Source organism: Musca autumnalis, unplaced genomic scaffold (assembly GCF_047663935.1).
Source record: "Musca autumnalis isolate F117 unplaced genomic scaffold, ASM4766393v1 scaffold_4, whole genome shotgun sequence".
In the NCBI taxonomy this organism is placed as follows: Eukaryota; Metazoa; Arthropoda; class Insecta; order Diptera; family Muscidae; genus Musca; species Musca autumnalis.
Window position 1 is genome coordinate 75611103 of NW_027411977.1, and position 23363 is coordinate 75634465.

Here is a 23363-nt window from a genome sequence, read left to right on the forward strand (position 1 = left end):
ATTAGCAGATGATTAAAAAACAGCTGATCGAACTTGCTAAATATTGCTGGGAAAAATTCTTTCAGCGCTAAAAAGCAAACAACTGTCAAAATTGTTCTCTCACTTCGCTCTCTTTTACTGAACTTTTGTGTAAAAAGACAGCATTTAGTAACATTTCGTAATAATTATTACAAATTATCACGTAAAAAGACACACCTACAATCTTACTAACACACTGTCATAAATTGTCAATGTTTTGAATACATTCACATTTGTGGCTTCGCTCTTCGTAGTGTGCACTGATCTAATCCAGCATTGGACACCATCACTGCTCAAGACTAAAGATTGTGGTTGCATTGTGATAAACAACAACAACAAATGCCTCAATCGAACGAAAGCGCACAATGTTGCTTATAGTGTACGTTTGATTCTGTTCATCTTCACTATAGGAAATGAGCTTAGAAATATGACCCACACCCATTCCAAAATGTTTTTATAATTCATATTTTTAATAAACATAAACAAAAACAATTGACACAACATAAAACCAACAAATTACACAAATAAATACAAATATATTTATTAAAATAGCTGCAAAATATACATATACAAATTATGTAATGAAATTATTAAAATACAAACTTATAATATGAACATGAAATAAGAAAAAATTCTAATAAATTAAAATCTAAGACTATAATCCTCGGTTCGTTTTTATAAAAATGTGTAATAGCATCATCAGTCCTTTTAAGAGTTATAAATGTATGAAAAACTCTTTTTTTTAATTTAAATTATCCTGCGTTTATCGTGGGTCACCACTTTGTATATCGTTAATTGATGTTGATGACGATTTCAGGGTTGTGGCAAAAAAATTATTATTTGCACTCATACGTTCGGCGAAACGTTTAAAAATATTTGTGCCAAAGTTTAGACTTGTATTACTTCGACTGGTTGAACGTCGCAGTAAAACGTTATTGTTGTCGGTAGAATCATCCCCAGATGTGTTTATGCTATTACAATTTAAATAATCCATAGACTTGCGGGATGTGTTGTTGTCCTGATTTGAATCTGTTGCCGAATCTGTGGGCGGCATACGCTCACATATACAACGAAATCTCTCACATTGATGACATAAAAGTGCTTTATCCAACTGAAATATAGTTTATAACGATACATAGATAATTCTTGATTCACATACATATAGAGAATGTTTTGTTTGATTAGAATAGGATTGTCATGGGGGTTAGGAATAAGGTTTCGATGCAGTTTAATGTAGTGAAAAGAAGAAAAGAAAGAAATAAAAACTGAAATATACCATTTTCACTTGTAACTTAAAATTAATAAAAACAAAAATCGATTGATTGACTCCGAAGATGGGCAATGAAACATTTAATCAAAGTAGTTGAAATAAATATATGTATTTCATGGCTCAAATATAGGTCGTACGGGAAACCCAAACAGACGTTCAATTTGGTTACACAAATACCCAATTGTTTTGAAATGCGATTGAATTTCAATTACATTCCAAACACATTAATGCAGTTGACCACCAAATAATAGCCAGCTAAGCATCCCGTCCAACCTGTGTATTGTACCATAACAAATGCCAAATGGCTTTACATATAAAATGTAAAATACTCACGGTGCGTCTGAAACAACTTTAAATGGAAGGTGCTTACACCTGGGAAGTTTTTGCGGATTCTGATGCTACAATGTTCAGAGATGAAAAAATCAATAAACCGATTTTTTTTAACGCGCGTTCAAAGTTCTAATTTTTAGGGATTTTTAGGTTTTCACGATTTTTCTTGGAAACCGCAAGTCCTCTCGAAATGGGGCTAAAGAAAATGTTGTAGCAGAGAAAATTTTCTACAAGATTGATATACCGTTATGATATTTTCGTAGGTTTTACCATTTTTGAGATATAGAAGTTCAAATTGGGACAATGCGATGCAGTCATCGAATTCTTATAAAATAAAATTTTAGTTAGGCAAAACTAACATTTTTAAATTTCAAATGTAAATTGCATATGAAAATGGCGAAGAAAAAAATAAAGAAAAGAGTGAAAACGAAAAAAGTATAAATGTGTGTGTTAATCATTGTCATAGATGTGGAAAGTATGTGTTATGTTCAGAAGGGAGGAAAAGAAACTAAAATAATTTATAAGTTTGTATACATGGCAATAACTGTGATATTGGATTAAGGGGTTACCCCTAGTTGTGCAGGCCAAAAAAAAAAACTAATTTTTCATGAATTTTTTCAAAGAAACTACCAATATTTTTAGATAGATATTTGTTGTACCTGGAAGAGTACATCTTGAACTACTTTTGCAATTTTTGTTGTTGAAAAACATTGCTTAGACTTGTGGGAAATGGCTCCCTGCGAAACCCCTTTTTTATAAAAGCGTAATCTTGTCTTTAAGCGAAACAGAACTTTAAAAAATCGATTAAAAAATTGTGAGCTGTCAAAGTCAAAATTTCTAATGTTAACGAAGAAACTGACAGATTTTTGTCCAAAATTCGTGCAAAAAAATTTAAAAAATCTGTCTCGCTTAAAGACAAGCTTTTTATGTATATAATAAGCTCACCAAACTATATGAAGATCGGCCGATTCGTTTTCAAGCTATCGTTAACACTGACTTCAAAAATACCATTTCGAGAAACATGCGTTTCAAGTTTCCACGCTGCTTTGTATGCACAATAAATTGTTCCCAATTTTGCTCCGATCGTGTTGAAATTTTTTGCGACATACTCTAAACTACCTGTACTTCAAAATAAGCCAATAATATTTTTTTCGATTTTTTGAAAGTGACAAGTAGAGGTAACCCCTTAATTCTTTATTCATACAGCCTTCTGGCTATGCACATTGGTACGGTTATGGTTTTAAATCCCACATTCATATATAAAAAACATGTCTGTTTCAGATAGATCGGGACACCTTTGTATAAAAATCGACAGCAATGATAGATACTAGGAATGTCCTCATATGTCCTTTAACATGACAAAAATCCAGATTTTATTTTCGCTTCTTATCATAACCTATATATTGGTCTATATCAAGGTATGCGGCGACAGTGTGGTCCGCAAATAAAAGTGGAAGAGCATTTAGACTTGATAGTCCCTAAGAACTGTAACAGGGTGTCTCCTCATGACTCCAGTGGACCAATGAAATGAACAGACTAAGATTGTCCCCGTATTATATGCTTCGTTGCTGGAACTGATTGGGTGTTACTGTTGTTGTTGTTGTACTTACTTACTTACTTAGCTGGCCCATTACAGAACATTTGTTCTATAGGCCGAACTAAGAAGAGATCTCCATTCCTCTCTATTTGTTGCTTTGCACTCTGGAATACCGCGCCTTGTCATCTCATCATCCACTTGTTTGCGCCATCTATTCCTTGGCCTGCCAATTCTGCGTGCACCGCCATGTGGCATGTATTCATACGCCTTTTTAGCGGGTTCATCATCGCTCATTCTTATGATATGGCCTAGCCAACGCAATCGCTGCATCTCGATACGTTTAACAATATTGATGTCGTTGTATAGCAGATACAGCTCGTGGTTCATGCGACGTCGATATTCACCGTCAACGCAGATTGGTCCGTAGATCTTTCGAAGAATTTTTCTCTCAAACACACCAAGCACTGCCATGTCTGCTTGCGCAAGTACCCAGGCTTCGGAGCCATACATCAGCACGGGTAGTATCAGTGTTTTGTAGAGCGTTATTTTTGTTTGACAAAAAGGTGGTAGGTGTCGATCTGCATCTCTTGGGTCTTCTCCAGGATTTGCCGCAGGGTAAATATCTGGTCAATGGTGGACTTGCCAGGTCTAAAGCCGCATTGGTATGGTCCAATAATCTCGTTGACCATTGGCTTTAGTCGTTCGCACAATATCCCTGACACGATCTTGTAGGCAATAGGGAGTAGACTTATGCCCCTATAGTTAGAGCATACAGTCTTATCTCCCTTCTTGTGGACGGGGCACAGGATACTCAGGTTCCAATCGTCGGGTACTCGTTCTTCCTGCCAGATGGTGCTAACTAGCTGATGAATACACCTTATCAGCGTGTCGCCTCCGGTTTTGAACAGCTCGACTGGTAAGCCATCGGCCCCTGCTGCCTTATTATTCTTCAGCCGATTTATTGCTGTCTTTACCTCATCTTGGCTGGTCGGTATACATTCAATACCATCTTCTGGGATTGGGACTGTGGTATCTTCGTCGTCTTCGCTGCTATTGGATACCAACAGATTTGAAAAATGTTCTTTCCATATCCTGAGTACACTATCTGTATCAGTTACCAAATTACCTTGCTGGTCTCTACAGGAGGATGTGCCTGTACCAAAGCCATCAGTTTGATGCTTGACTCTTTGGTAGAATTTTCGGACTTCATTCTGGCTCCTGTACATCTCGATTTTTTCACACTCCCGCTTTTCCATCTCTCTCTTTTTCCTGCGGAAAAGACGTTTCTCCTCTCTCCTTTTCTCCCTGTATCTCTCTCGTGCGCTACGCGTTGCTACGGATTGTAAAGTAGCCTTATATGCCGCATTTTTCTCTTCGGTGGCAGCACGACACTCCTGATAATACCATGGATTCCTTGGCGGAGGTCTCTGGTATCCAAGTATGGATTTTGCGGCTGTTTGCATGGAGTGGGCAATGCTTTGCCATTGCGCTGATATGTTATCGGGATGAGGAGGGCTTTGATTAAGCAATTGGGCTAGTTGAGTGGAATATGCTGTGGCTATCTGTTGTGATTGCAGCTTACCGATGTCTAACTTTCGTGTTGTGTCTGTTCGTACTTTGTTTGCTACGTTTAAGCGGGTGCGTACCTTTGCTGCAACAAGGTAGTGGTCCGAATCAATGTTTGCGCCTCGGAACGATCGTACATCCAACACGCTCGATGAATGTCTTCCATCTATCACAACATGATCAATTTGGTTTCTTGTTTTCTGATCTGGAGACAGCCAGGTGCCCTTATGAATATCGAGATGATTAAATCTGGTACTGCTAACTACCATGTTTTTTGCAGCTGCAAAGTCTATCAGTCTCATACCATTGTCAGATGTTTCACTGTGGAGACTGAATTTCCCGACTGTTGGGCCAAAGATATTCTCCTTTCCAATTTTGGCATTAAAATCGCCTAGAATGATTTTAATGCCATGGGCAGGGCAACGGTCATATGTTTCTTCTAAGCGCTCGTAAAATATATCTTTGGTCTGTTCATCCTTTTCTTCAGTGGGAGCATAAGCGCAAATAAAGCTGATGTTGAAGAATTTAGCTTTTATTCGAATTGCAGCAAGTCTTTCATTCACTGGAGTGAAGCTGGATACAAGATGTTTTAGTCTCCGACTAACTACGAATCCACAACCAAACTCATGCTTTACGTCATGGCAGCTATAATACAGTGCGTCACCTTTAGGTGTTGTTGTGACGCCTTTCCCAATCCATCGTATTTCCTGTATGGCAGTAATATCGGTCTTGTACTTTTCAAGTACGTCTGCCAAAGCGAAGACTGCACCTTCTCTATAAAGAGTGCGAACATTCCAGGTGCAGATTCGCAGATCATGGTCCTTAAAACGTTTGCGGGGTTCGTCAACTTTAGAGGGGTTTGTTTTTCTTTTCTTTCGTTTTTTCATAGTAGGCTGTTTTTTCTAGGGGAGGGTTACTAACCCGACGCCCAAACCCAAGTTTTTAACGTTCTTATGGGTGAACGCGCGGCACATGTTAGCTCACTACCTTTAACGGGTGTTAAAGGCAGTTCCCCAGGTGACACCACGGGGAGGTCAGTGTCCACTTGGGATGAAAGAGGGACCAAGATAAATCCTGGGCTTTGCCATGTTAAAACCGGTCAGGACCGTTCCTTGGTATCTTCCATCCCCTACGTCACCCTGTTGTTGTTGTAGCAGCATATAATGTTGGGTTGGCAGCCGCTGGCCGAAACACTTTTGGTTTCGGGTCAATCCGGTACGTAAGAACCCGCTGCCGTGGGATTGGATTGGGTGTTACTGTGATCAACATGACCTAGAGAGAGGTTTGTCTCAACAATTTTGGCTCAACCCCTGAACATATTGGTCGATAGTGTACTGATACCGACCACTAACTACCCCAAAATATTGGGTGTAACTTTCGAGAGTATGTTCGAGACGTCACAACAATTCACTGCTGCACAGCTTGGGTTGCTGGCAAAGACATCCTGTTGGCCTCTTATAAAGCAATTGACCGGTCTGTGGCAAGCAATGCGAGGTCAGTGCGGCAAATGATATCGCTTCGCAGTGTGAGAATATTCAAAACTGCCAGAATTCCCCCCATCTGAGGACTGCAACAGGGAGTCTCCTCATGACACCAGTGAGGAGACCAAGATGTAACCGGTACATCAGCACAGCAAGATGTTGTCAATGCAGCACCTATTTGGATGTTATCGCCGTGAACATCCTAGTCACAATATTATGGACCGGCTTCCCCCACAAACGCAAAGGTACCAACGAGAACCACTAGATCAATGACCGCACCAAGCAGGCTTGGATATAATTCACGCTGACGCTGATCAGGTTATTCAGGTGTAATTATGCGGAGGAGGTACCTAAAAGAATACACCGTCATAGTCCATCTTGGAACTGGATCTAATTTTGGGCGTAATGCATTGCGATAGTTATCTTGCCACGCAGCCATTTTAGTTCATCCCGCTTGATTTTTTTGTTTGAGCTTTTGGGTCACTACGGCCGGAAGCAAGACCTTGGCCACGAAAATAATTATATCCTTGTAATCAAAATCACAAGGAATAGCTTTGATAAAAAATTCAAAGCAATCTTCGAAGCGACCTTATACTGCATTTAAACGAACATTTCAAAAATTTATGCGGGAGGTATCCGAAGCTGTTTTCCGATCTTGGAACTTGGTGTAGGTTTGCAAACAGTTTAACTATGTGCAAAGATACTCAAATCGTAAGATTATAAATTTTTATAGAGCTCAGGATGTATGATTGTGCCCCCATAATAATTCTAACGTTGTAACAGGAGCTGCGAGGACAACCTACTGAAAAAATTTCAAAATGATCCGAGACAGGTCACTAAACAGCATTCTTGCGAACATTTTTTAAATTTCTTGTGAGAGGTACCTGAAGGAGTGGAACCGTATTCGAACCTGATCTATGTCTGGAAGTTACATTGTGAGGTGGTTGATCTGCTCGAGATATATATTTGCAGTGGGAGTAGAAGGACTAAATTTTGAACCCTATCGGTCAATCGAAAGCTACCAGCCGAAATAATGGTTTCAGACCCCAAGTACTCGTATGCTTGGACGAAATGTGTTTCAGACAATTTGGAGTTGATTTAGCCATGTCCGTCCGTCTGTCTGGCTGGTGCGCACAATAACTCTCGAACGAATCAACCGATTCGGTCTAAAATTTGGCTTTCGTAATATTTTGTCCAAACTTAGTTTAAGTTCGAAGATGGGTTATATCGGTCCACTCCTTCCAGTACCTCCCCCACAAAAGTTCGGAAATGTTCGGAAAATTTGTGCGCACGATAACTCTTAAAGGAAGTAACCGATATGGTCCATACTTTGTACATCGTGAAATTTCTACCAGGCTTAGATGGGGTTCCAATATGGACTCAATCGGTCCACTCCTTCGGGTACTTCCCACACAAAATTTCGGAAAAGTTCATTTTAGGACCTGTTCTCGAATCGATTTGATTTTTGTTGTAGCTACTTGTATTCACTTCCCCCATACGACGCTATAAGTTTCATCAGGGGCAAGTCCATACTTCCTGAGAAAATAGCCTGAAGGGACCAAAAACCCCTATGACACGGTGCGTAGTGGTTGGAGCGCAAGATAACTCTCGAACGGATCTGCCGATTCGGTCCAATATTTTAAGTTCGAAGATAAGCCATATCGGTCCACTCCTTCAGGTACCTCCACCACAAAAGCTCAAAAATGTCCGGAATAATTGCGCGCACGATAACTCTTGATGGGAGTGACCGATTTGGTCCATACTTTACACATCCTAATATATCTTCCAGATATAGATTAGGTTCGAATATGGCCAATATTTGTCCACTACTTCGGGTACCTCCCACACAAAATTTTGGATAAGTTCACTTTAAGACCTGCTCCCGAATCATTTTGATTTTTGTTGAAGCAACTTATATTCGCTGCCTCAATTACGACAGTAAAAGTTTTTTCAGGGGCAAGTCCATACTTCTTGAGAAAATATCCCGAAAGTTGTTAAAACCCCCTATGGCACCATATGGAGTCGCTAGAGAGCTGGAAGCGAATACTGCGTTCGTCCAAACTTTGGATATAATAATATTTCTTCTAATAATATATGAAATTAGAAGGTGGTGCTTATAGGTCCACTCCTTCCAGTACCTCTCCCACAAAAGTTCGAAAATATTCGCTACAATTATACGCGCGATATTTCATAGACGTTGCAACCGATTTGGTCCAAATTTTGGATTTCTAAATATTGCCGAAACTTAGTTTATGTTCAAAATTTGGGCCCTATCTGTCCAATCCTTGTGGTACCACCCACACAAATGTTCAACATTTTTGTATGTTAAGGGTCTGTTCGAGAATCCTTTGGACATTTTTACCGAAGGTTTTCCTGGTGGCCCTGTTTACAGCGATATTATTTTTTCGTAAGCTAGTGTGATAAAAAAGCCCTATCTTACGTTATCCCCGCAAATTTTTGAGCTTCAGTCCTATTCATACTTTTGTCGGTTCATACGCCAAAAATTTTGAAAACCTCCCTAAATACATAAGTTTTTTTTTTTTTTGGAAAAAAGTATTTCAATCCACACAGGCTGAGGGTATATCTCTGTCGGCAAAGCCGACTGATACTTTTTTACTTGTTTTTTTGATCATATCAAATTGTATAAACCCCCTTTACGTATACGGCTGGGAGTATAAATATCGAATTCGTATGGTTTATATAGACATGGACGTCGTTAAACGTATCGAATCACTAAGGTTGCCTTTATTGTCCCTTGCAAGGAAAGTGAATAATGATAAGGAATGCAGACTACGATGTAATCAAGTGCTAGATAACATCTCAAACGATAGTACTCAAAATTACAGGGACAAATAAAAATTATCGACAAAGATAAAAAAAAATCTTACATCCGCTTTTGGGTCCATGTCTTTCTTTTAATTTCTATCGTAAACTATAAAGGTAAATAAATACACAAAATCAAATGAAATCTAACTAAAAATGGAATTATGAACTTAGTGATTGGTTTAACTATCGTTTAAATATGTATGTGGTGATTTTATTCAGTTGAAAACAATATCTCCCTATGTGACTTGGAATATCTCCTTTGTGACTACAAATATTTTTCAGATTTGATCGAATATAGCACCAAATGGCCATAAACGGTAAAAATATATATTTTAATTTATTTCTCTTGAAAAAGAGTTTTTATCAAATATTTTTTTTTTCTTTTCAAATTGGATAAAACACTTTATAATTCATATTGGGTTATTAACACAAAAAAAAATATTTCATACACATCATTCTTGCATGCATAAACAAATTAAAAAAAAAATAATAAAAATAAACGATTTCAACACCATTACAAAAAAATACCAACATAAAAATAAACAATTCACCTAAAGTAAGAATAAGAGAACACAAAACACATTTCAGTTACTTACATTGATTTTTCTGAGCATATCAGCGACAATATTTAATGCAGTTGTACGTGAAGAAGCGGTCATTGCTGCATTGCCATTAAGTAAATTATCCGGATCAACAAATGGTTTTCCTAAACAGAAGAATATAACGAAAAATACACAAAATTACCAATTAAGAAATTTTTAGGAAGGATTAAAAACACAAATTCAAATTAAGCTAAAAGCTAGGATATTTACATAGGAGAAGGTGTACTTAGAAAAAATGACATTTAGGGGACACACACAACAACACATTCAAATATGTACTCTAAAATCGATTATAATGCATTATTATTCGTTTGTAGATGAAACTCTTGCAGTTTGTGTTTTTGTAATTGATAAAATTGATAAATTGTTTTTGTAATTGATTTTAATAAATTTATTGGTGAAATATGGACTCGAATTATCTTTACAAATAATTTTACAATAGTTTATACAAAGTAATAAATAAAACATAATACTTCATTAACTTAAAACGAAACATAAAATGGCATTGGTTCACAAATAAAAAAATAAACATTTCCTATGAAAAAAATCAGTGATTTGAAATTAAATTGTAGGCAATTTTAAAATGCGGAAATGATGTTTAACATTACCAAATCGCCTATTCTTCTCGATCAAAAAAAAAAAAAAATAATAATAATAATATTTAAATAATAGAATGCGAAATATTAAACATGATTTATGTCTACGGAACTGCTAATGAAACATTTTACAAAAAATGAAAAATAATGGTTAAAATACCATCTATGCATGAATCCCGAACTAAACATAAATTAGTTTCTTTCATTCCTTGAGATACCAATTCCACATCTAAATTATGATGGTAAATTAAATTGAGCCGATGAGTTTAGTTCAGAATTGAAAAAATGACATTATCTTAAACATAAAATTAATATGATTCATATGACATAATAAAAAAAAACAAGTATTTGACAATTGTTTGAAAGTAAAATAAAAATGAAAATGGATGAAAGCAATACATACAAAAAAGTAACAAAGTGATTGGCGAATGAATAAATGTACATTTATAAAAATAGTGATTATATAAATAAAAATAAGATATACAATAGATTATTCACAATTGTTTATGTAGAACCAAATGAAATGTTTATTGGACAGTAAAACAAATGACTTTTCTATTCTCCCCCTCTTTATCTTTGGTTCTTTGTTTACAAGGCTTACATAATGCGATTATTATACTCTGATTTAGTGGTGTTGTTGTGCAGGTCCCTAATGACTTTTGTTATATTCTAAATACAAGGCATAAATATGTAGCAATATGCACATGAATTGTTTAATCTCGATTTCGATATTTCTTTGTTAATTTTAAAACACCTTGCGTTTTCTTTAGTGAACGACATATCTTACTTTTCAGTGAACGCTGTTGTAGCTGATACTCATTTATGTTTGCTGTTGAGGGATTAGTGTTGTTGGTATTGTTTAGTAAAACATTGTTGGCTGATGTAGCTGTGGCTGTCTCAGCATGTGACATTATATCACCATTGTTAATACCATTCGGTGTATTCAGTTCCGATCCCGGACTGAGACCATTTTGCTGTGTGCCATTGGGTGTGGTATAACGGGTTTTCACATTTAATTCTTGTTTAAGATCTAAAAATGTGATACAACGAAACAAAAGATTGAATATTAATATTTAACGCCTACTTTAACTGTATATACATACCCCTTGTCTCATCCATTAGGCGTTGTAGCTTTTCCTGTAACACTTCTTTTTCATCCACTTCCATTTCGAGCAATGCATTCTTTTCGTATGCCTTATCCAACATTTTTTCAAAGTCTACAATGCTTTCATTGAGAATGCGATGTGCCCTTTCTAAGTCATCGTTTTTCTGTTCCAATTGACGCAGGTAATCTTTCATTGAGTCTCGTTCTAGCTTTACATTTTCCAATTGTTTTTCAACATTGGCAAATTCTATGTTATGTGATTCGAGTTTGCGCTAAGTGAAAGGAAGAGAAAACCATTCATAATGCGAGAATCCCTTAAATTTTTCATTTTTAAAAATTATTTAAAAAGTTGTTAACAATATGTTCCATCAGCTGTATGTCTGAAAAGGGTAGGTATATAACGGGCGATGATTTTTGGACTTTATACCTGTTCTCGAATTGCAAAAATCGAATAATTTTTACTATGTTTTTTGATATCATAAAGAAAAAAATGCAGATTCTTGCAGGTTCCGAAGCAGACATTTTCTTTCTCAACAATGATTTCTAAAATCGATGAATATCTTCCTTTTTATTTAGATTCTTTTAAATTAATTTTTAATTCATTTCAAAGCCAAGCCAAATGGCCATATATGATACATAGTTCTATTTCCATTTTAACATAACTTATGAATTTAAAAACTGCATTTCTAAAACTTCAACAGTTTAAATATAATCTAAAAGTATTAAATAAATAAGATTGAATGACAGCTACTCTGGATATCAGATTCATTATAAAAATGAAAAAAAAAAATAAAAAGTAAAGATATCTCGGAACAAATTGAATACTGACAGAAAAAAATTTGAAATTTTTTTTAAATTGTAAGTTTTTTCTAAGTAGCCGGCCTTCGGCCGGGAATTTAGAACTTTGTCCTATGGACAGGAGCCAATTTAGGGCACGAAAACAACATTTGTTTTAATTTAAATTTTTTTCTTACTTTAACAAGGGAATTTTCGGAACTTCAGGTGCCCATATCTTGAGAAGTATTGACTTCCCCCCAACAAACTTTACATTTTTGTAATCAGGACGTAAAGATCTACCTGTGGTAAAAATTTCAAAATATTTTTCCGCCAGCTGGTAGAGTATTCTATTTATGCCGATATCTCATTTTGAATCGAACGATTCTCATCGAAAAACGTTGACGATTTTTTATGATTTTTACAAATAAAGAAAATTAATGAGAAACAAAAGCAGAAAACTAATAATGTCTCCTAAAATTTATGCTGAGTTGTTCTTCGGGTTCTTTTACATTCAATTTGAGGGGTAGAAACTGGACAAAAAAAACCTAATCCAGTTTCAAGAGCCAACAAGAAGAGGCAACATGACAGTTATTGCAGCATTATCGAGTGAACAGTGTCGCACGATTCAAATTTCTTCTGTACACTGCCAAAGGACGAAGAGAGAGGACCCGTCTAATTGGTACAGAGCTTAACGCCCTACGGAATAAGACATTGAACTTGCCACATATATCTGATCAAGCCAATTGTTAAAAAAAAACAACGCAACAGTTTGCGTAAAATCTGTTCATTAATTTTCTACTCATACGCTGATCATCGGCTCATTATACAATTTTTCCGCGCTCAAGATTTTGATATCGATCCTTGTTTGGCATTCAGTGCCACATCATATGTACCCCCATAAATTCATTGTGATAAACATTGGTTTTAGACCCCACATAATATTACGTAACTTTTTCTCCTAAACTTAGATCATGGACTATATCAATTTAACATTTCTGTTACCTAATTCAAGGTAGATATGGGGTAGATAAGGGGCAGCTTAAGCATCAACACAAATAAAAATCCTTAATTTTTCAATTTTTGGCTGCTTTTTATTTTGTAGGAGAATATAGACTTCCCCAAAATAAAACTATACCCTTGGAATAGAAATTCCCATTTGAATTCCAAGATTTCCATACCAAAACATGGATGCTAGTCTCTTCCAGAAAGACATTTAAGAAGAAATTTTGGAAACATTATTTTTCAGAAGCCATATATCGGAGAACAATTTATCTTTAGCGGCACCTGGTGGAAATTTTTTCTTAAAGTGATATCTACAATTCGGATGGATTTGTCCTTGTGATGCTTACAATTCGGATGGACTTGAAGACCTCCTTCTATGGACAGATGCCAAATTTTGCTACAAATCATCATTACTTTTGTCAAAATGTATACTCCAATTAAAACCTCTATCTCGAAAAGTATACATTTCCGGAACGAAAATTATATAAAGTTTGGGTTAAGAATATAAAGTGCCACCTTGCCATTCCGGTGCATTTGATTAAGTCGCTATAAAAACAATTTCGAATGAACCTGACCCGATTACTATTAATAATAATATAGGTAATACACTTAACTAATTCCATAATACATTAACCTACCTTGAGTGATTCATTTTCTTTTTCCAATGAGGTTAATTTAAACCTGAGATCTTTAATTGTTGCTGTTTTTTGATCAATTGTAGCATCCATTTCGGCTTCCATTTCCCGAGATTGTTCTACATATTCGTCATACTCTTGCTTAACATCTGTCCACCTGTCATTCCGAACACGGAATAAAGTTAGCTATTTGAATATGAAAATATTTAGGGCACACTTACTCTTTGTGATAGAGCTTAGCTCTCTCCTTCCAGTAACGACATTCATCTTCAACACTATTAAACAGTGGAGGGGACTCCATCATTGTTGCACTGTTGCAGGTATTTTCTCTGTATGTATTTATGGAGAGTTGGTATTAATCGGTGGTGGTTGGTTGGTTGTGTGGTCGTTCGATCGTTCGAAGGATTCAGTAAACTCTGACAATAGAGTTCAGTGAGCAAAAGTTTCGTTTTTAGATATTTTATTGTATTTTCCACGATAGTGTCTAGTAGTGAAGGGAGGAGGTCGTTTTAAATCATTTAAAGTCAATTTTTTTAGATTCACAGAATACACTTAAAAATTGCTTAAAGATATTAATCTTTTATTTTTTAATATTGTTTTGTTTGTCTTTTTTCCTTTCCCTGTATACTTTCTTTAAAAGCTGTTACTAACGTAGTCGTCTCGTTCGTTTCGCTCTTGCGTCTTTTTTTCTGTTTTCTGTGGGGAAAAATAAAAGAAATGTTAAATTATCACTTTTCTTGTTGTTGTTGACGGAGGGAAGTTGTCATTTGTTTTGTGTGAAAAATCAATTCAATGGCATTGTTGTTGGGAAGAAAATCGGAAAAAATCCCACACAACCACATTTTCTCTTTTATTTTGGGGATAAGAAGCAACGCTCCCCTTTATCTGTTGTAAGTTTACTATTCGTTGTTATTCTTTTTATCTTATTGTACGTTAATCTTGTCTAATTTGTTGTTTTTTTCACAATTGGTTTTATTTTTGTCTATTTCCTATTGTCCATAGACTGTCAATAGAAACTCGTCTACAGAAGCAAAATCAAGCAACTTCTTCTTCCTCAAGGCAAAATGAAATCATCGCTTTGTTGGAATATTTTCCGTAATTTCAAACCACAAAATAATTGACCACATTATTCACTTTGCTGTTAAAGATATGTAGTGCACAAAACTTACTTTTTCAAATAGCTTTTACGTTTCTTGTTATAAATTGTAAAAATCTTTTAAATAAAAAAATTAGAACGAAACTATTGTGTTTGGTATGGTGAAAACACAGTTGTATAATTGCGTACTATTTTAAAATAATGCCCCTCAGAGGTGTAATCAACATTTTCGTGTTGTCAAGGTTTGGCGCAAAATAGTGACGACAGACGACAGGCTCTCCACCTTTAGTCTGTGTTTAGACACACAAATTTCTCGGGAAAGTAAATTGAGTTTTTAGGAGAGAGCGGAGAGGAAAGAGCTCCTCAATACTCTTTCCTACCCCCTATTGCCTAAAAACTGAATTTACTTTCCCGTGTGTCTAAACACGGACTTAATAGCATGTTTATATCCCGTTTGCACTTAACCGGATTAACCCAGTAGGTTTGGGTTTCAAATGTCAATAGGTGTGTTCGTTTACTCAATAATTTGTACAAATTTGTACAAGTCCAGTAACTTCTTGTAATCGACCATGGTACAATCATTACAAGCATGGTACAATAATTCATAGGTAGGCCAGGTATGAGAATCGCCAAAAAAATACAACCCTGTCGCTATTGCTTAAAACGTCAAAATTGTTTTGATGAATGATAACGGATGAGTATACAAAGAAGAAGAAGAACGAAATGTTGAAATGAAAACAAAACAGAGTTGTATTTTTTGATCAATAATAAATATCAACTCTGCATGTCAACACGGTTTTGACAGATTAAGCCATAACAAAAAAAAAATTGTAATCAGCTGTTAGCTGTGGCCTACCTAAGAATTATTGTACCATGATTACAAGGTAGGACACAGCAAACATATGATTACAATTTTTTCCTGAGGTCCTCCTATTGTGTCAAAATAGTTTTGACAACGTTGACAAATGACAATATAAATTTACTGAAAATCAAATATAGTAGATATACAAACAAAAATAAAAGAAAAATACATTATTCAAAAGTAAGAACGACTATCAATATTATGGAGGACTGCTGTCATTAAGCAATGGGTCCAGATGAGTAAGATATGCCGTGTCTGTTGTTGTTGTTGTTGTAGCAGCATATAATGCTGGGTTGGCAGCCGCTGGCCGAAACACTTTTGGTTTCGGGTCAATCCGGTACGTAAGAACCCGCTGCCGTGGGATTGCCGTGTCTGTTGTGATTGCTGCTTATGGGTACTTTACACGATATGTTTTTTACATATGAGTTGTCACTTTGCATATACATTTTGTATGGGAGAAGTGACAACTCATATGCAAAAAACATATCGTGTAAAGTACCCATTACAGAACCTTGTGTACTGAGTTTCACCCCCTCACACCTCTTTCCTATAAACTCACAATTTTTTAATGAAAATTTTCTTAGTCTGGCATAAGACTTGTTTACACTTATTTTTGTTTGATTTCAAACATATCTAATAATCAAGGTAGATGCATATGTGCAGCTGATTGAACATGAATTTTCAAAATGCAAATTTAATTTGTCGTTAAAAATATACGACAATATACAAATTTACTGCTTTAGCCCTGTTCCAGAACTAAACATTTTTTTAAAAATTTTACCACTTTTACACATTTTGCGTTCCCGTACACAAAATTTATATGAAAATCGTTTACGACTTTTACAACTTTTACCACTTTATAAAGTACGGGAACAGGCCATTTATTTCGAAAATTATCGTAAAATTGTGTATATCAACTTATGTTATAATTTCTGTTTATAATACTAACAAATGTGCAAATAAAATTCTTTTTCATCGTTGATATATCAAAATTAGAAATTTGGATTTAAAGTTGTGTTCCAGAAATTGCAAAATAGTACGACTTGCACAATTTTTCCTGTTTTGTGCTAAACTCGCCCTTCTCTTTAAACAAAAATGGAGCAGAATGACATCTTCTGCTACACAAATTTGGCCGAGTAGAAACTAATGCCAAGTTTACACTTGCGCTCCAAAATCCATTGGATTTCACGAAATCCTGAAATACACCCCGGTGTTTACACTTATTTTTGGTTGATTTCAAACATATGACAATGATCAAGGTAGATGCATATGCGCAGCTGATTGAACATGAATTTTCAAGACAAGTTGTTGTAAATTGAATTAAAGATCAAAAATATTCGACAATACAGAACTTTACAACTTTAGCTCTGTTCCAGAACTAAAAAGTTTTTACAATTTTTACCACTTTTACACATTTTGCGTTCCCGTACACAAAATTTATATGAAAATCGTTTACGACTTTTACAACTTTTACGACTTTTACCACTTTATAAAGTACGGGAACAGGCCATTTATTTAAAAAATTATCGTAAAATTATCTATATATCATATCAATTGTGTATAGTACCAAAAAATAAAAAAATAAATAATGATTTTATAGTTGAGACATCATAATAATAAATTTTGATAGATAAAAGTTGTGCTCAGACCTACAAAATATTAGTACATGCAGTAGTTGTCCCGTTTAGTACTAAAAATGAGTTCCCGTATTCCGAAATCTAGCAAGACATGCACTTCTCTTTAAACAAAAATAGCGCCGAATAACACCCTCTTCTCCTGTTTTCTGCCATACAATTTTGGCCTATCAGAAACTAGCAGCAAGCATGTTCATATGTTCATTGGTATCTAATATTATAGCTGATACGTTGATTTTTGACATTTTTGCTGGAGTTTTTGCAATTTCCGTCATTTCCCGTTTCCGTATTTTTAGGAAATTTGTATAGGGGAGACATTATTTTACAATTAGATCCATTTTCTAAAATTACCATTAAAAAAATAGCATTGTAAGAAAGTTTTTTAATATTTTTGACGTTGTTTACAAATTTTGATACTAAAATTTGTTGTTCAGCAATTCGCACATCTACCTTGTTTATTGTGATACGTGAAAAGTGTTGCAACTTTTGGTACTTTTTTAGGCAAAAGCAAGGTTGTATATCATGTGTACTGTGATTTCGATGTTGATTTCGCTGAAATCACGAAATAAGATGATTTCATTTTTGTATGCGAAATCATGATAAATTTTGCATGATTCCGCGCGAAATCACGAAACGCCTTCGAAATCACGAAAAGACGCCGAATGTAAACCAAACATAAAGCTGAAAACACATACAACGTTCGAGTAAAGTTTTGCGTTGGGCGTTGACAAAAAAAAAAACAACAACAACAGGGCGATGACGACACCAAAGTCCGGCGTTGATGTGTTTGCCGGCATATATTTCAAATGAATTTGAATTTTTCGGCACATGCCCAACAGTGTAAAAACGGCCAAAACGACACAAAACTTTACCCAAACGTTGTATCTGTTTACAGCATAACAGCTTGTTTGCTAGCATCTGATTGCCAGATACTTTGATTTTAAATTTCTGCTAGATTTTTTGCAATTCCGCCATTTTTCCGTTTCCACGCTGTCTGAACAAATTTGTATAGGAAAGTATTTTCTGACATTTCGCTCTTTTGCTAATTCTACTATGTTATACCCCGGTTACACTATTGTAGGTTAACCCACTGGGTTTAATAGATCCAGTGGGTTAATCTTTGCTGGTTACACTTAGGTTTTCGAGGATATAAATTGTCAGCTGATGTTTGTTTATGTATACATACAAAATAACTAATAAAGTCGTGTTTTACACTTTTACAATTTCTCGTATGAGATATCGACCCCTCTTTGCTCATATTGGTATATTTTACACACAGGGATACATTTTTGTATCAAGGTATCAAGCGTAGTTTTTGTTAAAAAAGTGTCTAATGTAAAAAATAAATAATTTTATGATTTTCAAATAACTTTAGATTTATTAACTCCATAAAATCTCATGCGACCAATCGTAAACGTGTAAAACACGACAAACTCTGTTTCAAAAACAGTTGCAACTTTTGGTACTTTTTGAGTAGAGTTGGATTTTTTTGCACAAATACAGAATACAACACTGTATTTTTGGTGGATTTGTGCCGGATTTAAAATAAACCCAGTCATGAGAGGATTTAATACCCCGGTTACACTATTGAAGGTCAACCCACTGGGTTTAATAGATCCAGTGGGTTAATCTTTGCTGGTTATACCCCGGTTACACTATTGAAGGTTAACCCACTGGGTCTAATAGATCCAGTGGGTTAATCTTTGCTGGTTACACTTAGCTTTTCGAGGATATAAACTGTCAGCTGATGTTTGTTTACGTATACATGCAAAATAACTAATAAAGTCGTGTTTTACACTTTTACAATTTCTCCTATGAGATATCGTCCCCTCTTTGCTCATATTGGTATATTTTTCACACAGGAATACATTTTTATATCATGGTATCAAGCGTACTTTTTGTTAAAAAAGTGTCTAATGTAAAAAATAAATAATTTTATGATTTCAAATAACTTTAGATTTATTAACTCCATAAAATCTCATGTGACCAATCGTAAACGTGTAAAACACGACAAACTCTGGTGCAAAAACAGTTGCAACTTTTGGTACTTTTTGAGTAGAGTTGGATTTTTTTGCACAAATACCGAATACAACACTGTATTTTTGGTGGATTTGTGCCGGATTTAAAATAAACCCTGTCGTGAGAGGATTTAATTTTTGTATGGCAAATCTAGTCAGATTTGACCAGATTAAGCAATAAATCCTCATAAAGTGGGTTAACCCGGCAAAAAACTGTAGTGTAACCGCACTATTACACTTAGCTTTTCGAGGATATAAACTGTCAGCTGATGTTTGTTTACGTATACATACTAAATAACTAATAAAGTCGTGTTTTACACTTTTACAATTTCTCGTATGACAATTTCTCATATTGGTATATTTTACACACAGGGATACATTTTTGTATCATGGTATCAAGCGTACTTTTTGTTTAAAAAAGTGTCTAAAGTAAAAAAAATAAATAATTTTATGATTTTCAAATAACTTTAGATTTATTAACTCCATAAAATCTCATGCGACCAATCGTAAACGTGTAAAACACGACTAACTCTGTTGCAAAAACAGTTGCAACTTTTGGTACTTTTTGAGTAGAGTTGGATTTTTTTGCACAAATACCGAATACAACACTGTATTTTTGGTGGATTTATGCCGGATTTAAAATAAACCCAGTCGTGAGTGGATTTAATTTTTGTACGGCAAATCTGGTCAGATTTGACCAGATTAAGCAATAAATCCTCATGAAGTGGGTTAACCCGGCAAAAAGCTGTAGTGTAACCGTGCTATAATTTTTGTATGGCAAATCTGGTCAGAGTTGACCAGATTAAGCAATAAATCCTCATGAAGTGGGTTAACCCGGCAAAAAGCTGTAGTGTAACCGTACTATTATACGCTGTTTATATTAGAGCTTTTTGCAGGGTTAACCTTCTTTATAAGGATTTGTTTGAAATATAAGCAATGGAATTGACATTTAAAACCCAGTCGTTTTGTTAAATTCGGTTATAAATAAACGGGGTATTAGTGCGGTTACACTACAGTTTTTTGCCGGGTTAACCCACTTTATGAGGATTTATTGCTTAATCTGGTCAAATCTGACCAGATTTGCCATACAAAAATTAAATCCTCTTACGACTGGGTTTATTTTAAATCCGGCACAAATCCACCAAAAATACAGTGTTGTATTCGGCATTTGTGCAAAAAAATCCAACTCTACTCAAAAAGTACCAAAAGTTGCAACTGTTTTTGTAACAGAGTTTGTCGTGTTTTACACGTTTACGATTGGTCGCATGAGATTTTATGGAGTTAATAAATCCAAAGTTACTTGAAAATCATAAAATTATTTATTTTTTTACATTGGACACTTTTTTAACAAAAAGTACGCTTGATACCATGATACAAAAATGTATCCCTGTGTGTAAAATATACCAATATGAACAAAGAGTGACGATATCTCACACGAGAAATTGTAAAAGTGTAAAACACGACTTTATTAGTTATTTTGTATGTATACGTAAACAAACATCAGCTGGCAGTTTATATCCTCGAAAAGCTAAGTGTAACTAGCAAAGATTAACCCACTGGATATATTAAACCCAGTGGGTTAACCTTCAATAGTGTAACCGGGGTATAACACTGAAAATGCAAACAACTTCTAGTATGCATTTTTTGAAAGTACATATTTACACTGCGTTTACACATGACAGGACAGTTGAGTACATCCCAGCAAAAAGTTTGCATCCGCGAATGCAGTTGAATCACTACAAGTGTACGGTACATTTGCCGTTGGAGTACATCTTTTTCTACCCAGCAAAATGTTTGCATCCGCGGATGCAGTTGAATCACTACAAGTGTACAGTACATTTGCCGTTGGAGAACATCTTTTCCTATGAATTCACTTATGAATTTTACAAGAGAGCGCGCAGCTAAGATGCACTCCATTTTGCTTCCACAGCACACAGCTAGGATGCACTCCATTTTCGATCCAAATTACAGCTTTTGATGTAGTGTTTTAGTTTGAACTTAAAGGCGCTCTTCGGATTGCATTTTTAATCAGTCTAAATATGCAATTAAAATACAAGCCACTGCGAAATATCCCAAAATAAATAAAATGCATTTATTATTTGTGTAAAACAAGGGAACTCCTTTCCTTTACCGACCCACCGCAGAAAATTATGAAAAAATTACCAAAGACGTATAGCAATAAAGACCCGAACAAATGCATTTTCCAAAAACATATGCTAATAGTTCCACATTTTGGTTACAGATGGCTACACAACTCACTGGAATTGATAACAGCAATGCCAATCGTAGCTGTGTCTGGTTACCCTAAAATTTGTAACAATTTGTACCAATTGTTGCTGGAAGTCGTCTGTTAACACAAAAAACCAGCAAAAGAGAGCGATTCGAGAGAGACATTTTGACAGTTCTTTCACTGAGAGCTTGCAAATTCTTGCTGGACAAATTTCTTCTAGCAAGCACTTGCAAGCTCTTCTTCTTGTGGAAATAACATAGTCTAATTGAATTGTTTTATGGAGAACAAATTTGTAAAGTGGAAAAATACTTTTTTGTTTTATTTTCCTTTTTATTTTTAATAAAATACATCGTGTTTGCTTCCTTTGTTGGCGGACAAATTGTTCTGTTTTGGCACGTCAGCTGATTGCTTGCTGGTTTTTGCTGGGAAGGTGTCTGTTTACTTTTTACAATTTTCTAGCGAAAGAGAATAAAAACCCCTTACTCTCTGAGAAAGTTCTTGCTGGACAATTCTTGCTGGGAAAGTAACCAGACAGACTTCGTTTTTGATTCCCATTTCTCGCGGCAGAAAACATTAACGTCGTGTTTTGTGGCTGAAATTTATTTCTTTACTATTTTTTTATTTTTTATTTAATAAAAAAAAAAAACAAAAGTTAACGCCGTAAAATTTGAGTTTTAATGTTTTTCTTGTCAATATTCCAATGAGTAACAGTTTTCGTTTAACAGAATGTTGCTATTGGCCTGTTCCCGTACTTTATAAAGTGGTAAAACTCGTAAAAGTTGTAAAAGTCGTAAACGATTTTCATACAAATTTTGTGTACGGGAACGCAAAATGTGTAAAAGTGGTAAAAATTGTAAAAACTTTTTAGTTCTGGAACAGAGCTTATGATATCGTAGCAACAGAGGTTAACTCCCTCTACAGTTAATTTTTCACAATTGACTTTTCCTATCTTATAATATTGACATCTTTGAAATTACCACAGATATTGCTTTTTAACCCGATTCCAACCATGTATTGCTTTTGTTGCGGAAATGTATACTTCCCGAGTTATAGGCCTCCAAAGATCCACAAAGACCTAACCTATAACTATGGCAAAACATCGCAAAAAATTATGAAAAAATACCACATACAGTGCTTTTTATCCCGATTCCAATGATGTATTGCTTTTGTTGCGGAAATGAATACTTCCCGAGATATGGGCCTCCAAATTTCCACAAAATAAAATTTTGGCAAATTAGATATTTTTTTCTAAATAGCCGGCATTCGGCCGGGATTTATGACTTTCTTCTATGGACAGGTGCAAATCTCGGGAACGGCAACAAATTTTTCTTTTAAATTTAATACTTTTGGAGGCCTATATCTCGGGAAGTATACATACCCTTCAACAAAATAATACATCGTTGAAATCAGTATAAACATCACTATTTGTGGTAATTTTTTTAATAATTTTCTGCGGTGGTTTGCCAAAATTTTAGACTAGGGCCTTTGTGGAACTTTGGAGGACCATACCTTGGGAAGTAGACATTTCCGCAACAAAAGAAATACATCATTGGAATCGGGATAAAAAGCACTATCTGTGGTAATTTTTTAATAATTTTCTGCGGTGGTTTGCCAACATTTTATACTAGGGCCTTTGTGGAACTTTGGTGGCCCATATCTCGGGTAGTATACATTTCCGCAACAAAAGCAATACATGGTTGGAATCGGGATAAAAAGCACTATCTGTGGTAATTTTTTCATAATTTTCTGAGGTGGGTCGGTAAAGGAAATATAAGCCA

At 35.2% G+C, this 23363-nt stretch overlaps 1 protein-coding gene across 2 annotated transcripts; it reads right to left on the reverse strand.

Annotated features, from left to right (window-relative positions):
• Window positions 1–534: 534 nt before the first annotated feature.
• On the reverse strand, window positions 535–15048 carry nudE (Nuclear distribution protein nudE). 2 transcript variants are annotated; one of them, XM_073984442.1, is made up of 7 exons: window positions 14915–15048; window positions 13967–14441; window positions 13749–13902; window positions 11330–11603; window positions 11014–11256; window positions 9625–9734; window positions 535–1129 (listed from the first exon to the last, which is right to left on the reverse strand). In XM_073984442.1, the coding sequence occupies exons 2-7, from the start codon at window positions 14047–14049 to the stop codon at window positions 782–784; spliced, it is 1212 nt and encodes a 403-aa protein (XP_073840543.1). In that variant the 5' UTR covers window positions 14050–14441; window positions 14915–15048; the 3' UTR covers window positions 535–781. The 2 variants fall into 2 exon arrangements, with proteins under 2 accessions (XP_073840543.1, XP_073840544.1); XM_073984443.1 differs by lacking the exon at window positions 14915–15048 and adding an exon at window positions 14678–14889.
• Between the last annotated feature and the right edge of the window lie 8315 nt (window positions 15049–23363).